At 43.8% G+C, this 23,854-nt stretch overlaps 1 protein-coding gene across 1 annotated transcript in view; it reads right to left on the bottom strand.

The window, feature by feature from the left end:
* Positions 1-23,382, bottom strand: part of pappaa (pregnancy-associated plasma protein A, pappalysin 1a) — a gene marked incomplete at its 5' end in the record, with an annotated part of 79,459 nt that extends 56,077 nt beyond the window's left edge. Inside the window, 7 exons of the mRNA XM_084572594.1 lie at positions 1,457-1,958; positions 7,822-7,943; positions 8,148-8,340; positions 8,598-8,891; positions 9,221-9,366; positions 16,614-17,715; positions 22,992-23,382. Coding sequence (XP_084428720.1) covers positions 1,457-1,958; positions 7,822-7,943; positions 8,148-8,340; positions 8,598-8,891; positions 9,221-9,366; positions 16,614-17,715; positions 22,992-23,382 — 2,750 coding nt within the window. The remainder of the gene's footprint in view (positions 1-1,456; positions 1,959-7,821; positions 7,944-8,147; positions 8,341-8,597; positions 8,892-9,220; positions 9,367-16,613; positions 17,716-22,991) is intronic.
* Positions 23,383-23,854: the final 472 nt, after the last annotated feature.

Raw genomic sequence — 23,854 nt, 5'->3', positions numbered from 1 at the left:
TCTGTGTGGTCAACAAAAGCATTTCAGCAGCTGGACCCAGACGATCAAACAGAGCCTTTTACACTGGATTTGCGGCATGCCAAAACATCTGGGTGAACTGCATTTGCTGCCACGACGAAGGCTGTTTGTTGTGAGACACTGGTTTAGCCAGAGGGAATAGTTATCAAACAAATCCTCACAAGAATTTAATGTTCTCGTAGGATTATTTGTTGAAGTAAAACCTGATGAACTGATGTCCCAGTAATGTAAAGTCCATTTGTTCAATAACAATCAATAACAGAGATTAATGCAAACACATTACTAAAAAAGTGCAGGTCCCTTTAGCATGTAGCATTCTTACAGCTATAATTTGTGGGGGATTTTTATAGTTAATATATAGTTTAAATTAAACTAACAATTTTGATAGCTAGAACACACATAGCGACTTGCAACAGAAATTCTCCGACCACCTAACAGAGACAAGATCCCACATGCTCTCACAACACAAAATAGACAGCCATTGCTGCTGACCACTACCACTGGAATGCGACCACAGCTAGTGAATTACACCACAGCAGTAAAACTACCTACAGTACATCAATAATCACCAAAGTGTGCCAAAACCTCCGAATAAATACATCCCTACGGGAGGCGGCCTTCCACAGACACTGCCATCCAAGCGAGAAGCTGTGCGCTGACACTTTAAAGAACCCAGATGTCATCGCTCCATCTTGCGTAACATGCACACTCACCTTTTTGACTCTTATCAAGCGCTTTCCGTCTCATGTGAACCGCGCTGACAGCACGATAGCGAGATGGCATAACACGCAGTGGTGCCATGTATAGCACGGTTTTATCAAGTCAGCACATTCCATGAAAGCAAAGCACTAAACTCTCACCACAGTGTGCAGATAATACCTTCAACAAGCCATCTATCTGCCCTTGCTTCACGGAACAAGGGAAAAAACAAATGTGGGCAACAACTGACCTGTGACATAGGAAACAAATGTTGGGCAACAGATTTGAAACTACAGAAGCAGCGGTGGCTCGCTAGTGGTCCCGGGGGGTGTTGAAAAGGATATCTGGTATTACAAGAACATATTTTTGTGGATAGTTTCCAAAGATAAATAAACACTTTTTACTGGCATGTCTTAAAACCCCTAATTACATCACACCAAAGCAGGAAGCTAAACGGTAACCACTCAGCAATTTTCAGCGTCTAACAGAAAACACTTTGTGTAAAAACAATTGTTCAGATGTACTGTATGTCTAAGACCATTCCTCCTTTACAAGGAAGAACGGTTGTTCTTTCCAGAACATTTGTTTTATATGCTATTGAGTTATTTCTCAACTCAGGAATGTCAGGGAGAACAAACTTGAGTTTTGTGCACATTGCTGACACAGCGCTGACACAGTCGCTCAGTATGACAGACATCTGTGTGCTCAGAAGTGTTCACCTACCAGGCCACTCACTCACCTGTCTGTATATCGGCGGGATGGTTCATTCAACATCAGACCATGTGGTGCGTGGGTGAAGGGTGGTTGGCGCAACAGGCGGTAGCGTAGTGGTTGGCAATGCCTGCAAAGGGTGCAGTCTGGCTTGGATGCCAAGAGAGTGGCGTCAATCTCCAGGTGTTGCTCCATAGTGTAAAACTGAACCCCGTACACCTCTTCCTCTATGTCCAGCTTCAGAGTCAATGGGGTGTCACAGAAAACATTACTGGGACCCAGTGAAATGTTGTTCCCACGAACAGTCAGCAGCAAGATGTTGTGGATGGCAGGCAGCGCCGTTTCTTCGGGGCTAAAGAAGGTGACCCACACGGTCAAGGAGTCAGGTATCAGCGGGTAGGAGAACTCTAGCTGAAGCATGCAGCCCTGGAGAGGGCACTCTGACAGGCCGACAACACCTTGCTCAATCCCTGCATTGGGGCTCCAGGTGCGCACACTTGGCTCACAAGCCTGCTCCACATCTGGAGGACCTATGGGATAAAATTACAAAAAATAAGTGCCACACATCACATGTAAACAAAGTATAGAATATATGTAATGCAATGACATAACACTATGATGGCCATCTCCTACACAAACATGAGTGGTTGTTAAATTACATAAAGGTGTTTTTTATGTAAAAATCTCTACAGGTAAGATGATTTCAAATTTTAAAGCTAAGGGCATTTTCATCCTGGGTGACACATAAAGACTTTGCATCAGTGGCATATCTGCACTTCTTGCAGCATCAAGGTTGAGGTGAAACTGAGAGTTCATTGTTAGTCCATCTGCAGAGGAAAGGCAGAGCTGAGGTGTGTACCTTCTGAGAGGGGCCCTGCACAGGGTTCTCACTTCAGCGCAGTCATTACAACCTCTACCAGTCACACTCCAGCCATATTTGGAGTCCACACACAGCTAACTCGCATTATCCCAAGTGACGTACACTAACATTCATCAAGCACTTTTAGAAGCCAGCAAGCGGCAGACACTATGTTCTCCCTCGATTTCCTTTTGTGCATTTCCAAGCTGGCAACCAACAAAGCCATTTGCTAACCTCATTTCTGGGCACCATGCAAAATTCCAGTGTTTAATCAAGTGAGGACTGAATACGGTTTCCAAGCCACATTATCTCAACACATTTATTATTGTACTGTAAGTGTGTGTGTGGCCAGAGTGGAGGTGAATTAAAGAAAAAAAAGAGAGAGAGTTAGAGAAAAAGAGAAGAGAGGGAGGAAGAAAAAGTGGGGAGGCTGGAAGAGAATGAACCAAGGTACTCCAAGAGCTTGGCTTTGCTCTGCTCATGCAGTCCTGGCTTTCTGGGTACATTTTCATTGACTTTGCAAGGAAAGGAGCTTTAGCCACTGAAAATATTTTGTAATGTCAGCTGTTATGATGGGCCCTACTCCTGCTCTGGCGCTGCTGCTAATGTGGTTGGAGATTTAAGAGGAGACAGAGTAGGGGTGTCATCCATTGTGTAACCGAAGGCAATGTAAACTGTATTTCGAACATGCAACATAGTAGCAATGATTGGCAGTACAACCTGTGCAAGCGAGGGGCTTATATTTAACATAGAAAATGCAATGCGGTGTGTTTTCATTGTAGGCAAAGTATTCCCCTGCGTTTATATAAATGCGTCAGTGGTGTTAATTTTGTTTCCGGTGGCAATTCCATTTAATGACGATCCAGGAAGTCAAGCCAATTGGAGAAACAGACCTGTTTAAAGTCAGAATCAAAACTAATGCACAAATTGTACTCAAGAATGGATAAATACTCAAAGAAGAAGTTATCATGGCAAAAAAAAGAAAAGAAAAAAATGATCTGTCATCTTTAGTGTAAACAGCTAAATAGAAGAAATTCACTTTCATATCAAAACTTTCCGTCGGGAAGCATGCACTGGCGTATTTGACTGGCCAACGCAGTACGCTGCTGGATGGCGTCCCATTGCATTTCGGTATAACACTTTTAAGAGCATTGTTGGTAAGTGCGCTTAACATAGCACTGATGTCTGTTAGAACATGGATTTATATTCATCATGAAAGCCTTTGCAATAGCTAAAAATATTGGTTAGCAGTCCTTCGTCTCCAGGCTGATTGACGGTATGATTATGAGTTTGTGTTCTCCAACAAGCTAACAGCATGTGGCGACTGCTGATTGCCAAAAGGTTAACGTGAACTGACAAAAGGGAACCACCACAACGTGAGGAGCATAAAAATCGAACAAGCATGAACAGGAGGAGAGGCACAGATAATGGCTAAATGTTAAGACTAGTTTCACTCCATTACAAAGAAGTTATTTGTCCAGTCTTTTCCGCGGCACGGGCGACGCTAACAGCAATTTAGCTTGCAGCAATTTTTTCATCATTAAGTCCTTCCATAACTAAATTGAGAGTTTTGGGGTAATCTTTTGGCCTCACTTTGGCTAAGTCAGCAATTATCTGTTTAAAATTTTCATGTTACCCCATAATCAGGTGACTTTATAAACTGTTCTAGCCAGTTAAGCTTAATCCTCTTCTTGCATAGTTTAAAGTAATGATGTTCTGCTGATCCAAAACAAGGACAATCAGTGCTTGATGCAACTAAATCACCTAAAAAAAAATGAATCTGGTGACGAATAACTCCAGGACAGATTCTGGAGCCTTCCCACTATCCGCTCATAATCCTCCCGCTCTGGAGAATCATACTGATCCACAAAAAGTCCAGAGAGCAGGATGAATAAACAGACAGGGATATGTCCGGGCATGCACACTCGCTATGCTTTCTAAGAAGTGTCTGGCCCTGGCTCTCACTATCGATGACTCACTGTCACACACTGTTACACACTTCCTCACTTAGAAGGCAGACATCGGTCCCCTTCAGCCCTTTTGCCTTGACACACACAGAAACAGAGTGACACTTTGCAGACACGCCGGCGCTCTTTATAAAAAGGCAACAGACACTCCACGGCTTGGGAATCAGTGTCACATCACGTTGCATTTTTACGTACGCTATGGAGCAGATGACACAGGTGTTACTGTGACACACACATCAATATCAGAACTCCTTGAATGAAGGAGCTAACGTGACAGGAGGAGCAGCATTTTGGATAGACATTTCAAGGACACAAGAAAAGGGAATTAGGAAGGCAATAATGAGCCTTCGAGGCTGCATTTTGTGTCTATATTGCCAATTGTGTTACACCAATGAAAGACAGTGAGTAAAAAATCAAACGCAAGGATGCCATCAAAGCAATTAGCAACGAGAAAGTGTGGGTAAATTAACGTATTAAACTATTTTGCAGGATATGAGACTTTTATTGTTAAAAGTTTTGAAGGTTTAGCATCTTTTCTGCAGTTTGAAGTGTTTTTGTTCCAGTGTTCTGAGGAATGTAGGAAACCATGCCTTAAAGGGGAACTACCGATTTTTACAACCTGGACCTTATTTCTGGCATAAAATACGATCGTTTACTCACTCATATAATTTTGGTGTCATTTGGAGTCATTTGGACAATATTTAGATCTGCGTATATCCATATAGTGGGAGTGACTGGGGCACCGAAACGCAGCCTTTAATTAAGGCATTATATGCCACGAAATTCGTTCATTTCAAGAACAACAGACCTCTGCATGTCCGCGAATAGACAGCAGGTAACTCCGGACTCAATGGGGAATAGCACTAGCGTATCATAGCAAAATATTGGTGAAATTAACAAGTTTCCCGGCAAATAATGCACTATTTAGAGGCTGCGTTTCGGTGCCCCATTCACTCCCACTATATGGATATACGCGTATCTAAATATTGTCCAAATGACTCCAAATGACAACAAAGTTATATGGGTGAGTAAACGATTGTATTTTATGCCAGAAATAAGGTCCAGGTCCAGTAAAAATTGCCTGTAAATCAAGGTTAACATGCACCACGCAAGAGTATCTACTAAAAATGTAAAGTTAGATAAATCTAATTTAATTGTGGGCCTGGAGCGTGATGTAAAACTGGGGGTCTGTTCTTGCATGATGTCAGACGGACAAAAGTTTGCATGCCATCATGAGCAAGGCTTGAAACGTTATGTCCTTTAATGAGGCTCCTAGTATTCTGGATCTGTACATACAGGCCGACATGTGCTTGCCGTTAAGACTTATTGAGTAAACCCATAGTGGTTTCGTAGTTATTATTTGATCCAAGCAAGTAATCAGGTTATTGATCAAATTCCTGTGTGCAAACATATATACTTGATCATTATTAAACACACATCAAAGCCAAATACCCGTGTACAGATTGAGCAATTTAAAACCACGATCACATGGTTGCCTCTTGAATGTATGTAACTGTAACTTCCTGTTTTTGTTTCTTTTCTCAACATCTTTTTTGTTTTCTTTTGAATGAGTTAATGAATTTGCACACGGGAATACGTTGTGCTTGTGCCGCGTCCGTGTGAGCTCGCAAAATGCTTGTAATGGTGGACATACACATCCTGGACCTTTTCCCTTCCATCCATGCATGCGTCTGTTTTCAATCAATCCAGGATCCTCCCTTGTTAATGTCACAAACCACATGCAATCCTCTTAACTATCTTGGGTGGTTTCAACCTCATCCGATCTCTCTTATCCCCTCCTGGAATCTGCATCCATGTGTGTCTACCCCCTTTTTTTTTTCATTCCTGCATTTTTTACTCCGACCATATTTCTCTGGGGCATAGAGTAGTAAAGATTTATGAGTGGCACTCTGGCTCACTCTGGCCACGCTAGTATTTCCCAGTGTGAGGATACCAACCCACAAGTCCTCAGATAACAGGTGCCGTCATTGCTTGAGTGCAGACGACATACGCACAATCACCTTTTTACTCAATATAAAGATGTTATGACCGTGATTAATGTGCTATTGCTTTTGTTTGCTGTATCTCGCCGTTTGCCAGAAGGTCTGAAGGAAGTTAGTGACTGCGGGACGGCAGCTGTGGTATCCAGCGTATCCAGTGAGAAGCTGGCCCGAGCACAGTTAACAGAGAACGGGGAGCTGCCACAAACAAGGACCCGTTCCAAGAGAGAAAATAGAGTACAGTTTACACACACAGGCGTATAAGACAAGCCCAGACTTGCCTCCGGTACACACACTATAGCCTGTGTAAAGGCAAGCTCCAGCTACTGCAGAAACTATACAGCATCCACACACATAGGCATGAATTTAAAATAAATGTCACAGTAAAAAACATTGTGAGAAATAGTGTAATTTAGCTTATTTATTATCATTATTATGTTGTTAATAGTGTTGTGTAATGGCTTGGTTTAAACTGATTTAGTTTCAAGGGGTGATTTCCTCTAAGAATGGTTTGCAAATGAAAGCGCAGACTGCATCCATAGTTTAAGAGTTAGTTATAAGTGCAGTATTTCGGACTGATTGATTATGATTATGGAGGATTACTTTTAAAGCCAATGCACTTCTATTCTTATCGCAGTCACCAGCTGACAAAATGGATTTTAGGCATCGGGAGATCTGTCTCTAGTAGAAATACACTTAGCATCACTGGCTGACACAGTATAATACGTATTGGTACAACGTCATTAGCACCATTAACAACATTTGTTTATGCATGTGCATTTCACGTATGCCAACTGCTACTTGTGTGAACTAAGCTATGCTTCATGCTTTGTAGAACAGATACAACATAATGATATATGCACATTAAACAAATGGGGGCGCAGCCTAAATGTGCTTTGATTCGGCCTAAAGCAGCTGACAGATTTAGTTGCTCTCATATATGGAAAAAATGTTTCACTGCAAAAAATGTGAGGACATGCCCCCTCCTTTTCTTTGGGATTCGTTTTCATAAACTGAGCTTTTCCCACCGGCAAACAATAGACAGGAATAAACTAGCTAGCCAAGCAGCATTAAGGCTACCGTTTAAAATTGGGGAATTACAGATTATGATCTTTAACCTTGGTTTTGGACCTGGGTCCTCATGTGGGAATTGTGGTACCATACAGCACCGTCCATTGGGAAGCGACCTCTCTGATCCTTCTGTGTTGTCCCACGGCCCAAGTGTCATGAATACAGTGAGTCATTTGCATGTTTTGGGGTTGAGTCAGTCACCAAACATTTTGCATGGTAGAGTCTCGACTCAGAAAACGAACACAAAGCAAACCTCAAAACATGTTATCATGCTGAGGACTCTGGTTAAGATGTGGATTTGGCTTTTGCTTTGACATTCAATTTTCTTTAAACAGAAAGACTTCATTATAATCAAAGTGACTGACTTTCAGTGTGAGAGTACAGTGGAGCCTTTGCATGTTCCAAAAAAGTGTTCAACTTGCAAACCAACTATTACTTTAGACAGCTTGCAATGCCATAAAACCTTGGAAGAATTATATTAAGTATTGTACTTTACCTTCAGCCTCTCGTGGGGACCAGTGACCGGATGGGGCACACGGTCGTGGAGAAGAAGAGTTGGAGGCATACTGCAGTAGAACTCTCCCCTCAGTACATTTATCACACACTGATCCCACTTCTCTAGGAAACCAACAGGCAGGCACAGCAACCAACTTAGATACAGACCAAATATGCAATACGTGCAATATATACATATACAAGAAGGACAGCAAAATTTGAATTCTAGCATCATTATATCAACAATCAGTCATGCAAATTATCTCTATCAACTCTATCAATCATATGTACCAGCGTCTGACTGGCAACCTATCTAGTTCATTTCACCTGTCATAAAAGTGTCCAGAAATGGGTGGAAACCATTCCAGGGTGATGGATTTATGATGCTGCTCAACCACTTGGGGAGGCATCGGCACTGGAGGAGGTTTGGAGGCAGGTTGCCACGTTTGGTAGATGAGATCCAGGTAGCAATGCATCCTGGCCACCTGGTTCAACGTGAAAGAGTCTGTGCAAGCATCGTCTGCAAATTAAGTTTGTCAGTGTGAGGATAGGATTTTGGATTGATCAGTGATAACATCTGGACGTTTTCACTTGAATAAAATAAATCAAATGGTAATATTTTGTAAGTATATTTTTCCATTTAAGTAAGACTACAAAGAAATCAGATTTTTTTTTAACTGCGTGTGCCAGTTTTGCACGTAAAAAGGTTCAGCTGCAGCAGTTTTGCCCAGTTTTTCCCAGTTAAGCGGCGAAACTCACGTGGAGGTCCCGTCTCACCTGCGTAGCTCATGTAGTTGTTAAACGGCGTGTGTGTGAAATGCCGAGAGCCGCACGTCTCGTTGCCTGGATCGGGATCGTTGCAGCCCTTGTATTTGGAAGTGGGGTTGGTGTCCGCGCACAGATCCCCGGTCTCCATCGAGGGCTCCGTTTCCAAACATGCATCGTTGCACGATTCGATTTCCGAAATACCTCGGAACACGTGGTAGAGGCCGAGGCTGTGGCCGATCTCGTGGACCATTGTGTCAGTGTGACCGAATGTCCCATAGAAGGACGGATTCAGTACGATTCCTCCTGGAAAAATACAGACACAGGAAGTCGATCATACACATGATGGAAACACTTAAATGTGTGCGCACAAAACACAAATTCCTATTCCTAATGTACTGTAAAGTCATTGCGGAAGTGGAGTAAGATTCAGACTATGCATTATTCATGGGCCTCCTCAGCTTCATTATCACCTTCTTCCCTGTTGGAGCTGTGATGAAGACAGAAACTGCTTGGGGCTCGAACTGTAATTACTCAAAATCAACTATCCGCGCTGCCAAATGTGTGCACGCGTGCATATGTGCATGCGAGTGAGTACACATGCTCGCATGTATGTGGGTCGGTTTGTCTCCTACCCAAATGCGTGAGGGCCTCTTTGTCCCAGGGCCAAGTGGCAACCCCCGCCAGATCTTCATCAGAAGAATTGGCAAAGAAAACATTCAGGTGAGTCGAGCCATCCAAATGCAAAATCTCTTTCAGCTCTTTCACGTCCAAATAGGCTCTGGAAAATAAGAACACAAAAGAGAAAGAGAGTATTTCACATTAAGTTAATAGCTCTGTAATGAAGATGGTGAATGCAGATTTCACCGGGGCAAAGTTTTACAAATACTTAAACAGTGTTCCACGCCAAAAGGAGCTTAAGTGTTAACATCAGAATTAGGTCCCCGTTGAATTGAAATATTTCTTTTAAAGTGCATTAGGAATTGCGGCAGAGAATACATGGGTAATGAACGACCCTGTGAAGTTGGCGTTTTGTGTTCAAATTAATATAGGCTTAATCTCCTCGCTCTGGTTAAGAATGTCTGAGTAATGTTTTCGTTTCTGTGACCAGTATGAAGGTTGACTTCACTACAAACAGTCCCATAACAACCACCACTTACATAACAACATAACTATGTTTTTGTTACTTTTGACTCATTTCTTGTTAATTTTGTGTCCGGGAGCCCTGGCACACTGATAGCGCACCTGGAGTGCGGTTACGACTCGGCCTCGATGAAGTTACATCTTAACAGTTGTAAATCAAGATGGTATCAATTTGAATCAATTAAACCATTTCGTCTCGTTCCATTCGGTATCGGTTGAGGCCCACTTACACTTGAGTCATATAAAGGCGATTAAAGATCCTGTTGCCTTGGAAGAAGAAGACTACAATAACCTCAAATGTCCCGGTGTGGGCTTTAGCAGTGTTTAAGAGCAGTGTTGACCTGGCGTCCAAATTCCCTAGATCCCAGACTGATCAACTGTCTGTGGGATGATCCACAGAGGCCATTCCTCTCAAAGCATAGGACCCAAAGGCCCCCGCTAACAACATTCCGTCTCCAGACACCACAGGACACCCTCAGAAGGCCCATGTCCATTCTCTGATGAGTCACAGCTGTTTTGGAGGCACAAGGGACACCTTCACAATATTAGGTCATCATTTTAACCCTGATATTCAAATAATCTTGGACTTCTTGGCTGTCCAATGCACGGTTGACAGTCCCACGTTGGATCTTTGCATTGTTCTCTAATGAAGCCAGTAAGAAGAACGCGAGTCAGTGGCTAGTCATCTGTGTTGAGTTTCTGTGCACTTCAAACGATGGCAATTGGTACTGAAGTCGGAGCTAATAAACCTTGAAGGGCGGATGCTTTTACTTAAATTGCGTACCTACAATGCAACACAGCGCAGAAGCGTTAACCTTGCAAATATTACATATTACAAGTCCTCACACTAGCATTAAGTATACTGAGTGATGTATTACACTGTATATGTTGGCATGGGCATAAAATAAACCTCCTAATACGCCGCATGTCCCTGCAGCAAACCATTTTTATTGCATATATAGCGAAAAGGATTTTAGCATTCCTTCGAGACTTCAATTAATAGTTCAGGTATTCTGATGTCTACCTTCCCTGCTGACACATTGTTTTGTCTGAGGCCCTGGCTGTACTAACGGCTGTATTAATGACTGCAATCACTCAACACAATGAGATATCCTTCCAGCAGTGAAACTGTCATTCATTCATTTTATGAACACATCAAACACAGTTTTCTCTATGAGCCTGGCTGGTGGTCCTGGCAAACAACATCAACAAGCTCTGTCATCTCTTGGAAGACTCGGTAATGTGTTGCATATGCAGAAATGATAAGTTTATTCTATTCCTTTCGGCTTCGGGAGGCTTTGGAAATAGATATTCAGGGGATACAGGAACAGGAGTTCTTCGGAAACAAAACATCACATCGGCCTTACTATCACAAATTAGATCTTCTTCGGGATGTTTTGACCTAGTTTGCACGACCCACTTGTCCGCCTTATATTCCGCGCTCATATTTTGCGTGTCCTCACAAGATTGTGTCCACAGAGGGTAAAATAACATGACTTTACAGCGAGTAACAGTACACTAAGTTAATTCATTCACAGTTCTTTCAGCGAATGTGTACTAACTGGTAAAATAATACACCGTGAGCTGATTTGAACTCAAACAACAGAATTGAGTGTTATTGTTTACATGAACTCCACATCCGCTTTAACATTTGAACAGAAAATGAATTGTAAGTAGTGCAATGTTTGAATCATCAGGAACACAAATTTCCGACAACTATTCAGACACAGCTTAGATGTACTTTCATTTTTGTGTTTCGGAAGATTAAAAGACACAAACGTCCCGTTTAAGTGAACTCGAGTAAATATAAAGACAAAAGCAAAAAAATTTCAAAGACCCACGCCTTTGTGAAGCGCATAATCCTGGAGTGTGCTATTTATATTTACCCTTCCACTCAAGGGCCCGTGCAAAATGAGGTTGTATTTACACGATGTTTTGAATAGCTGTGGTGGTAAAAGGTGGTGTAAAGTTCCACTGGATAAAGGAATTTGATTGTTGAAGTCAAGCCAAGAGCTAGAGGCCGATCACCAATAGTGCAGCCACCGATGGCATGTACACTGGTAAAATTTCCCTGCTGTGCATACTTTCATTTAACTATTTAGAGAAAAAACTGTATTCTTACCGACATGCAGTACAATTTTATGCCATATAAGCGCAGGAGACCTGTAATTCCACATGAACTATGTTGGGTACTTTCAAAAAGAAGTATAACAAGGATTCTTACACATTGACTTCATTATCAAACCTGCAGAATGTGTTGAATAATCTCTATTTTTACAATGTTTTAACTTAAAATGTGGCTTGCTGCACCCATGTGCACTTTTTGCTTAATAGTCCTTATGTTCTGCGCTCAAAAAACAAAACAACATTCTGCATAAAACATGGAAATTTAAGAGTAAAACCAAACTTTCTCGCATTGTATCTCAAGTGCAGCCTAAAGGATTTGCGCACCAGCGTTTGGGAGGGTTTAGGAAGAAGCTTGACCAGTGAGACAATCCTCCTTAGGTTACCGCCGGTGCAGTTTCCAAATGCAAAATGTTTCATAACATCTCCACAACCTTTACTGGACAAGTCTATCTTGCCTCGGGCCATATGTTAGATAAGGAACTGCTTAGTGAAGATTCCGCGTGCCCTCCAAACAGACGTTTCGAATAAAGGGTTCAGTGTAGTACATGCTTTCCTCGAGCCTATGCAAGAGCAACAGAGGGTACTCATTGGGGCCAGGTCTAAGGAGAGAGACAGAGAAAGAGAGAGAGAGAACAGATGATATAAGGTCCCTCTTCCTAATAATTTCAGGAATTTCATTATTTCCTTAGAAAATATTTGTCCAGAGTTTTTGGACATGCGTGAGGGGGGGAAAGGGTCAGAAGGGTTTGATGCAGAAATGACTGAGTCAGCAATGAATGAGAGGAGCAATCCTACTGTACGGTCAACATGTATCTGATTTTTCTAACACCCTTGGCGCTGTAGCATGCAAAGGGGAAAAATAGCACTTTACAGTACGTGTACTCCGTGTTGTTGACGATCTGTAAAATCAGTACCCAATACCGTCATCATAAGCTCTATCTGTCTATTCACATCTTACTCAAACCTGCTTGCCAATAACCCTTCACCCTGCCTTACCCCGTCCCTGGTGTTTTCTCCCTCTCGCACACACACACACACACACACACCCCTCAAATATTTCCCCATCCCATAATCCCCGTTCCCCACTCTTGCCTCTCATCATACATTTTTTTCAGCATAGATGAGCCACTGGGGAAGGACAAGATTTTCCATGCATTTAACCACGCCACTTTTTATTTTTTTCGCACGCCCTGGGAAAATAAAGACTTACAAAGAGATAGAACGGAGGGAGAGAGGAGGGGGGGAGGAGAGGGCGAAAGGTGAGCGTCGAAAAACGGGCCTCGCTGTAACGAAGCATCCCCGAGGGGTATCTGTTGTAGGGAGATCCAGGGGTGCGCGAGGCAGCCCTAACTGTCGCGTTAATGCTTTTATATCTGATACATATTAAATGGCGGATTATGACTTCATCCATTTACATCCATATATAATTCATATAAGCCCATAAATTTGCCTCGTATAGATATGTCCGGGGCGGCGCGGTGCGAGAGCTCGGGCGAGCTGGCATGGCAATGAGAGTCTCACGGCCAAGAACACTTTTGAAATTGGAGGGGGCCCTCAGCTCCCCTGTCATCAAGTCGGTCAACACCATAGCCCCTAAACCCATCATTCATCTCTGGCTTTATTACTATACTTGCACTCTCCTCTTTAACCTTCCAGCTAAGTCCTCTGATTATTTTTTCCCTTCCAGTGAAGACATACGCACGGGAAAAGTCGTTGAGTTTAAGACAGCATGATTTAGTGACATATGGAATAGACAAAAAAAATAAATAAATACCAGCTTCTGTCTGAAGAAGATGTTAATGGAGGACTAAACTATCTCCAGTTTTGGCAGAACTGTTTCTGTCAGATCCTTCCTTTACTTCTGAACCACAGTTACCCCGCTAGCGCAATATCAGATGAATTCCTTGGTGTGCCGTATTTTAAAGGGACCACCAACAGTATCGGGCTGCATATTATCTTGTCATACCCAGATGCAACTCCCGTGCATTCCTACGGTGGCCCGAGAAAAGACCCCGAGCCCCCACATAACCTTCAGTCCCATACTTTAGCGAAGCTTCTGCTTCAGACTTCCACCGGCCCCCCCAAGAGAGCACAGGTGAAACCCCGACAACAGGTGGTTTAATAAGCACGCTATAGCTTTAAATGGGGAAGTGCAAAGTCCTGGTATTTACACCCAAGCACTCCATTATGTTTTATGGGACGGGGGCTTAAGGTTTAGACGACCAACTGTAAAACACCCAAGTCAAGGGCCCTGGAGATTGGCTCCTTGCACCGAGCTAGAATACAGCAGGGCGAGGGAGTGAATGAAAGACATAAGGTGGCCCATCCATTAACCTGTCACGGGGAGAGGTATTGACTCAGGAGGGGGAGAGAGACAGAGGCGGCGGGAAAACAGATGACCTATTAGCCCCTGACAATGCCAGGCCAAAACTTAATTTCCCAAAACCATTTTGAGGTTGAAATGGTTTCATTATGTACCCACGTTTGTGTATCTATCTTGCTTTAGTCTGAAAGGTGTTTCCAAAGAATTATGATTTCAGGACTGAGTTTCTATATCATCCGATTGATCTGTAATCCAGTAGCCCGGGAATAACTCTGATCTGTCACTGACAGTCACACACACATCAGCTTCTCAAACAGCTTATTCGGCCATTTGTGTTGTGCATTTCTGCACACGTAACGTGAAACTTCACCGTATAGATTACAGACACAATTCCAAATATCCCTAATCCAGACATAAGAAAGTCCAGTCTTAAAATAAATGCTGTTAGATCACATCAGAAACCACCAAAACCATGAGAATTGTCAAAACCAAGCAAGGACTGGGAAAACAATGCAAAATATTTTCTCCGGCCAAATGTGGGGGTTATTATCAATGGTATTTTCAGAAGAGAGGCTGCTGCAGGACCGCAGAGCCGCCTGTGTCCTGTGCTCGCCAGATTTTTCAAAACACTACATGTACGTAAGTGGTAACAGGCGCAAACGCTGCAAAAATAAATGCAGGACCTCACAACCATTGTTTCCCTGCGAGCGCAGTACATTGTTCATCCAGAATTCCATAATTAAGGAGGAATGTCAAAGTGTTTGTAGTGCAGCTCTCTGCAAGTCTCTCCAGACATACCATAATCAAAGCAAAATAAGCAACCACTTGGGGAGATTACATCTACTTTTTGGTCTGAGAATTCTCTCATCCTTTTTCTATGCATTTCATCCTCGGTTTTGCTGGTATCCTTCCATTCACAAGCCCATTTTTCAAATGCCTACAGGGAGATTTGAACATTGCAGCGGCAAGTGTTTTGCCAGTGGCTGATGTCTAAATGAAGTAGTTAGCTGCCACTTGATGAATGAGCTTCTAATGACGACTAAGTTGGAAGGGATGTGGTGGGAATTGAGATATGGAAGCAACGGCAAACCCACCTGCTTTCCCCTCTGATGTTGTTAATTAGATGTCATTATTTAGCTATTTAGCGGTCATTTTAAACAACTGGATAGTGCCAAACAGACAGCGCTTCCAGCTTAACTCTGATTGAAAACAGCCCTGGCTTCTTGAATCGTGCTATCAGAAAGACCCAAACAATCCCACACACTGGGTCTACTCACGTTTCTCCCTCTCACTTGTCCTCACATGACAGTGGCAAGGAGCACTGACAAACGTTGATCATATTTGTCTCGTTTTCTGCCATACCCATAACGATCCCCTGCATTGTCCGCAAAAATGTCTCACTCTACTGTGTTGAGTTTCAGTGTACCAAGAAACAAACAATCCGGCTATTGGAGGTCTGGCACAAACCTTATTACAGCAAATTCCAGAGATTTATTCCCCATGCCAGCTTTTGCTCATCATCCACAAGCCACAATGAAGTTACCACAAAAACAAAAATTGCATTTATGAATGCCTCTGTATTTTACGGTTACCCTACGAAATCACATAATTTCTTTCTTCATGAGTACACAGTGCAATTTAATATCTAGGGAAATCTGCGACACTGGACCTCTTACATGCAACTGAAGTGAACTTTCTTCACACACATTTAGGAAGACATATGGTACCTGCTTTCCCCTGACACATGTGAGAGTGGTATGTTTTTGAAACGTTTCCCTTGCTCCAAGAATATGCCATACTGGATTATTGTTATGACCTCTTGTTGCCCTTACACTGTGTTTAGAACGTCACTCTTTCCAAGCCGACTCCCTTCTCTAATCAAGCCAGCTTAATTAAGACCACTGGCTGTAGGAGACACAGAGTAGAAAAAGGTGGGGAGTGTTGTTGAAAACTGGATACAAAAATGAGCGGTCTGGCCTCTGCATGCGCTACCAGGAAAGTCATCCGGTTGCGTTTGTTTTGCCCTGCTTAAGTGTGGAACACTGATTGAACCAGGCCAAGGCTAGATTGGACTAGCTTCCCCCAGAGGATTTCCCGGGCCACACATGCTGGGAGTTGAGTTACACTCAGTTAGCCTCAGCCCAAATTGTCAGGAAACAGTAGGACTAGACATTAAAACCTTTTTTTTTTTTCTTCTTACGGGACACATGGAAAGATTTGCAGTTTGATTTACTCTAGGCATGTGAGGCTATGCTGTGGAGTTGGTTTACCAAAATTACTCAATCATATCAGCCAAAAAGTGTATCAAATTAAGCAAAGAATCATGTGGTTAGTTAGGCTTTTTGGCGAATTAAAGTCCTGTGTTTGCCGAGCAACTAGCACAGAGAAGTGCTAAAGATATGATAATTTGTAAAATATGAAAGGAGTGATCTTACTTGTGTGGCGAGGAGCGGTTGAAGCATGTCTTGGTCACATCCGTCACATTGGGGTTACAGCAGTCACCAAGATCATAGAAGAAGTTTTCCCAGTTACATTCAGGGTCACATATGCCATTTCCCTGCTTGTGTTCAGGGCAGCGGCTCCGATGCCCAGACATGCAGTCACCTGCGTCATACCCCGTCAGCGGATGGTTGCATTCTGGGTCGCATGCATCATCGCCGACTTTGCTGATATCACAGTTGGCTAGAATCAAGCGGTTGCGTAGGGAGGAGTTGGTCACGTTGTGAATGCTGAGCTCCCAGGTGATGTTGTAGGGGCTAAAGGCGTCATTGAGCTGCTGGTGCTGCAGGCTGACCTGGTGGTCGGACACAGTTGGCCTCGTCCTTGCATCGTCCCAAATATTTATGACGCGATATCGGACTTTCTTGGGCCGACGGAAGTTCCAGAGTTGGTTGTAGTTTTTAATGACCTCAACATTGTCGCAGACAGTTTGACCGCAGGACGGAGGCTCCAGGCTCGTGTCCAGTATTCCCTCAGCATTTCCAATTCCACCGCCACCCTGAATCATTGATCTACCTCCTCCCTGCTCAGGCTGAGGAAAGCTACCATCTTTTACAGTCAACCACTTCCGGCCTGGGTGCTCAAATGTTTCACGGATGACCAGCTGAGGTAGATCTAGGGGGTCTTCATGGCCCTGCATATCCCTGATAATATGCCTCTGCCCTCGGGCCTGCCTCCACAAACCCACCCTTTCCACTGCCCCCCTGTAATTATGATTGAGCGCATTCCCCCCAATCATCAGCACTTTGCACTTTTTGGTCAAATGACTGAAGACATCGCCCGACTGCTCCCGACTTACGCCGACTTGGGCCCCATTGAGGAAGAGCTTCATGTACACGCCATCATACGTTATTGCCACGTGCACCCACTGGTTGGGTATGTAACGAGCATTGGAGTGGATGGAGGTCGCTTTGTGGGCACGGTCAGTTTTAAGGGAGAAGAAGAAGCGGGGGTCACGGTTCCCATATTCGCTGACCGCCTGGATGCCAAGCAGCCAGCCTCGGTCACTGGAGGCATAGAAGCATTTGTCGTATAGGCCTGGGGAGAGAATGGACAAAAGGCATCAGTCATCTGCAAACAATAAGGGAGATAGGCAACACTGCATTTGGACCCTTCCTTTCGATATGTGTTCCTTTTTCAAGCAAATTATGAGATTGCCTTTGAGAGTCACATACAGTCAGCTTACCAATTGTATTTCTGGTAAGGTTTATTTCTAAAGAGAAGCTGAAAATGTACGTAATATAATAATAATAATGAAGATTTTTTATCTAACTTTATATCTAAGGGTGTGTTGTCCTGGAAATTGGGTTGAAGTGCATGTTTAGCTAAGGGGAGACCCCATGGAAATCTCTCTGCATAGGCTTCTTGTGAACACTGAGCACATTTAAAGTTGTTCGTGTAAATGTCCCATGCCAGTGGGGTAGCCAGAAAAGGCTAGTTTTCTGCTAAAGCCTTGTTTTTGTAGAGGCACCAAAACACCTTTTTCCTGTTTCACTTGGACTGCGTATGTCAGCTTCAGCATGGTAATGTGTTTTCACTTCTTAGGGGATCTCTGAATGCTAACTGTTTGTTTGCTTAGCGCTTGTCGAGGTACGTGTGCGCAGGCACACAAGTTCACGTCTGTGCGTGTGTGTTTGTTAATGCATGTTCATGTCTGCGTGCATATATCCATAAGATCCCGTCGTGGCGTGCACAGATTCCAGAGCGCCTTGAAAAGCCTAACAAGGTCCATTTCAGCATGTGGAAATGAGTGTATTCACAGGTGATAGAACTGGACTCCGCTCTCGACATTTCGAGAATTGCAAACATCAGGGAGGCAGTTTATGAGCTTTCGGGCTATTATATCCATCCACAAAGAGATACTCAATCTGCACACCCAGCCCATATCGGTATGAAGTGTCCCTTTACAGTTGCTATCGGGATCACTGCTTCAAATTTCTCTAAAACCCTTCATATTTGTCTCTGCTGCCTTCACCGTGGCCTGAAAGCTGATTATCACAAGGATGGTCACATCCTTGCCTCAACGAACTTGTCCACTCAGATGCCTTTGTTCCCCAATCGATCTGGCTACCTGAGCCTGCAGTAAGTGGCTGGCTAATGGTGATTGCACAGACATCTTGCTAACTTTGACCTGTTTCTAATTAGATGCACACCGCAGTGTGCATTCATTAACTTGGTATTTCAATGGACTAATGTTCAAAGAGTAAGGGTTGGGTTCAGCGTCAAGGTCAGTCCTTTGGTGGATGACGTTTTCAGGCTTTCCACTACACTGGAAGGAAAAAGCCTTCCATCTGTCAGCTAGTGCACTCAAGGCTAAAAGGTGTGCTAAAATGCTTGTCAGGCTCCTAGTGTAAACAGCTGTCATAATTCTGCCATGCTCAATTAATCTAACATGCTACACTTTTCCAGACCCAACGCTGCAACTGCTCAGGCTCACACAAACACACCTACACACACATATGCACATACTTATCCGGACATGCATATATACATTCCCATGAACAAATACACACACCCATATACACAGACAAACCAAAGCACTGGGGCGCACATTAGCGTTCACACACAGAAACACACACACACACACAAAGGGCTTTGCATGCGCACGCTCTACGGTCGGGCACTGTCAGGTTCAAAAGCAACCTTCCTCGCACTTGCCATTTATCTTCTCCCACAAAAACACACTCGGGGAAAAAAAAAGAAAAAGTAAAAAAAACACACATACACACACAAAGAAAAATGTCACAAGGACTTGATAAAAAGCAGGGAGGAAGGGAACAATGAAGACTCGGTTTACTTTTGAACTGTTCTGGCTCTGAAAGGTCAAAGAAAGGCTCTTTTCATAGTCCTACTAAAGTGACCGCCAGCAGTTTCCCCCGTGTAGACAATGGAAAATTCCATGGATATTTTAAAAACAAACCCGGTGAACATAACATATATTAATTGCAGAATTATCATCACACCACTTCAAAAACACTTGACTTCAAAGATTTGACTTAGCTGTCAGGTTTCACTCCGGTTTTAATGAGTCATGCTGGTTTTAGTGAGTCATAAATGATCTGCCAATAGCAGCAGTTGAACATGTTTTTGAATGTCAGGTGATATAAAGTATTATAAGTATTCCTCTGCTGTTGCAGAGACACTGCAGTCAGAGAAATCCTTCCCATTAAATATAAGGATATCCATCAGGATTTTGAAGTATTCAACAAGCTTTTCCCAAACACTCAGAGCCTAGCCATGATATTGCTTTAAACTAATAAGCCTTAGTTGAAGTAGAGACTGCTGAGGTTGAGTGTTTCACTCAGTCCCCAACCCCTCTTCAGACTGCAGCCACTTGCCAGGTGATTAGTTACGATTTCAAGATTACTCATCGTCCTTTTTAGTCACAGCAGTTATATTCGACCAAAACGAAACAAGATGACGACACTGTTTTGGAGTGCCCGCGAAATAAGCCCCAAACAAGCAAACTCGTGTGTGTTTTTTTGTGTATCATCAGTCGAGGTGAAAGTGCCAACATATATCTGTTATCGAGGCAATCATCTGCCCACGTCTGCATATGATTGTCCGCAGCAGGTCATGGAAGAGAGCCTCCATTCCTCTTGTGATTTGTTTTCCTCTTCCTTTGATGCGGGACAACCCAACATGACCCAGATACAAGGTCTCATAGGGCCCAACAAAGTTTGCATAACATTTGGACACAGAACTTGATGTTCTGATTGTGTGGTGGTGACTTTGGATGGGTGGGTGCGTGCACATGCGCGTGCGTGTGTGTATGTGTGTGTATACTTTGGAAATGCTATTAAACCTGAACACATGTCAAAGTGAAACTTGGGAAATTTCTGTAGGGGTCTTTTGGTTCAATTTGAAAGGGCCTAATACAGTTCACACTTAGTGATGGTTTAAGCAGCAAAAACAACAGACAGTGTCCAAGTGTGCCTCACAGTTCCAAGGAATAGTCATACTGAAATTGGTCACTGGACAACTAAAGTTTATCATATTTCCAAAATATTACTCTTTAAATATCATATTGAATTCATCTGGGGATGCTGGTTTCCTTTCAACTGTTTTTCCTAAATGAAGATATTCTGGCCAACATCCCAGTTGGAATAATCTTGTGTGCGTGTCCAGGAGGCAACTCAAAACCAGACACATGAATATGTCACAAAAATTTGTCAAGGATGCAACGGTAACATTCGAGCACGGACAAATGCGGCACAAGTGTTGAAAAAAGGGGTGAAGTTGGAACCTGGAAGAAAGAGAGGGCGAAAAAGAAAGGAAGAGATAAAGAGTGGTCGAAAACAACATGGTAAAAAAAAAAACACTTTGCTGGGATCAAAACAAGGGGATGGAGCAGTTTTAGCAGAGACGTCGGGATTTCTGAGGTCTGAATTGGATTTAAAAAGATTAGGCCCGATTGAATTCGTTTGATCGCCCTATTTGTTGTCGTTAGGTCTCTCCCTTTGCCGCTTCGGCGGGAGCAAATCTTCAAAAATGAACACAAAATGAGATTATTAATGAATGGCAGTGTTTAGCGGGCAGAAGCCAGTACAAGGTGGGGGCAGGGCGCAACAACAAAAACACCTGTGTGAAATTATGTGATCCCGTACCACATCTGGGAGGCCTGTAGTGTGCATATTCTGTTAGGACAGCATCCAAGAGGTGTTTATTAAACTCTGCAGCCAATGTGGAGGGAGGTTGTCGTCTGTGTTATTGTTGTACTGGGCTGCATTATACTGTACAGATGTTCCTGTTATCCCGTCCATCCTTTGTAAAAATCTAGGAGTCACTCAGGTCATTTCCACCCCCCTCTCCAGCAGTTTGAGACTTTTACAAGGGATTGGCTTTGCGGAGCAAGCATGTCCCTGCCAACTGGCTTGCACTACCTAAAAGTGTGCTGTATCTCAATAAACACTGATTATGAGTGTGTGTGAAGGGGAGGGGGGTTGTTTTGAGAGAGTGGCACACGTAGAAAACAACGGGAGAAAGTGAATGTACCGATATTGTACAGTAATGTCTCCAAATGTGCAGAATGGCATAGGGGAGACTGGGGAGGACTGAGTTCAATTCAGTTCAGTTCAGTTCAAAGGCAGCCATCTGCACAAGCACTGTAGCGGGGAATGAGTTGTGTGTGCAACGCTCCCTATCGGCAAGGGAAAGAAACAAAAGATACTATCCAATCCTGTAATGCACAAAAGCGCTATTGGTCAAAACAAACGGTGCCGTTTTAACGCCTTTCTGGTGCTCCTTTACGCATGGCTGCAGAGCAGGCAGGACCAAAAAAAAAAAAAAGCCAGTGCGCGCAGATGACAATGTGTCGCGCGTTTCTCTGGCTGCGCGGGGTTACACCGACGAGACCGGCGACCCGACTCCGCTCTCAGTCGGCGGACGGAGATGCATCATCGCTATCTGATCGTGCCTTAAATTAGAAACTCGCCGAAGACGGTGGCGATGATGGAGCACACGTGTGTCTGCGTTTTTGGAGAGGCTGTGCATGACACAATGAAAGCGCATCGCAGGCGCACAAACACACACACACACACACACACACATGCACACACGCGCGCGCACACACACACACACACACACACACAGTACATTTTCGCGCAAGAGGGGAAACCCTGGATATCTCAGTCCCGTCTCGTAACTCCGGTAGCCAATCCAAAGGTGTCGGTTTGAAGGGGGAGGGGGTGGGTGGGTGGATGGCGGGGTGCACTCGAGCTTGCGGCTTGAGCTGCGAGCTTTGAGCGCCTCCACATACGCCGAACGTCTCCCACTTTGTGCCTGACGTGACGTGCTCGCTCACAAAGTTTTGGCCATTACATCATAGCTTTAAAATAGCCAAGTCGGCTCGGAGAAATTACATTTTTACGCACAGTGACATCAGCCGCCGGTCAAATGATGCAGTAGTCTATATCTGCTGCCCGTATTCCTCACTCAGATGTTATTATCGCAACTCGGAAAACACAGACTGGGAATAGATTTGTGTCGTAAAACGACATTGCAGCGACGATCTCCCCGTAAAGTGGCAAACTTAAATGTGATCAAAATCTCCAGTGACCCTATGGTTGTACTACCTAAAATACCCGCCGTACTTTTCAGAGCATTACATCATTGTCTAGTCTGATAGATGAACTCATTTTCAACTCACTGAAACTGCATGTTGCTTTATTTCAAACACTGCACGACACTGGGATAAAATCACTAAACGTTTGCATGTTCAGCTCTCGCTATCTCGCCAGTTTGGAGTTAGGTTAATGAAAAAAAAAAAAAAAAAGGAGTTGTGTTGACAATAGGATGGAAGATGTGTAGACTACCTGCAATCACTGTGGGCGATCGCTGACCTCCCTCCGGTTTGATCCACATCTCCAGAGTGAAATTGCCTCTGGGTATCTCCACGCCGGGCTTCAGCCGTAGCTGATCTCCCCTGCCGGTAAAATACACAGCTTTCCCCCGGTCTAGAGAGTTTTCCTCCGCGTGAGAGGAGCGCCGGCGCTGGCGGAGCACCCGTCGCTCCAAGCCGGGCAAAGACCGTTTGCCCCGGGGCAGCCGTGTGGCACAAGCCCCAGGGATGGTGGCTTTCGCCTCCCTAATGCGCACCAACTCCCTCTTGGATCTCCCCTTTCTCCGGACTGTCCCGCACTCTGATCCAAAACACAGGATGAGAATCACCAGGCAAGACACCCAGGGTGATGTCCAAAGTTTCATTTTTCGGGAGAAGAAATGGCACAAAAAATAAAATATTTAAAATAAGAGGAAAAAAAAAATTTAAAAAAATAAAAAAAACAAAAATAAAAGAAACAACTAGAGGAAAAAAAAAATATGTCCACAATGTTCTTCTGTTTGGGATCCTCTCGAGTTTTTTCCTTCTCTCTTTTTACAGCGGTAGAATGTCAAACCGTAGAAACTGTCTAAATAAACCCATAAAGCTATGCTGTTTTTCCCTCTTTATAATGCTAAGCCACGACCCCCTCTCTTAAGCAAAACTACTCTGGAGACATTCAGGGGACACAGGAATATTTGATTCATGTATGTGTTCCACGGTGCCTTTTCAATGGGTCCCATTTAGCCAAAGGGATGACTAATAAGTAATCAATCAAGAGGGGGGTCCGGCCGATGCCCCCCTCATCCCCTTTGGACGGTAGGAGTTACTCGCAGAAATCCACAGTTGTCCGCCAAG

This window comes from Chelon labrosus (genome assembly GCF_963514085.1).
Source record: "Chelon labrosus genome assembly, chromosome: 22".
NCBI classification, from domain to species: domain Eukaryota; kingdom Metazoa; phylum Chordata; class Actinopteri; order Mugiliformes; family Mugilidae; genus Chelon; species Chelon labrosus.
The sequence above is the reverse complement of the archived record's forward strand: the minus strand, read 5'-3'. Positions and strand labels throughout refer to the sequence as shown.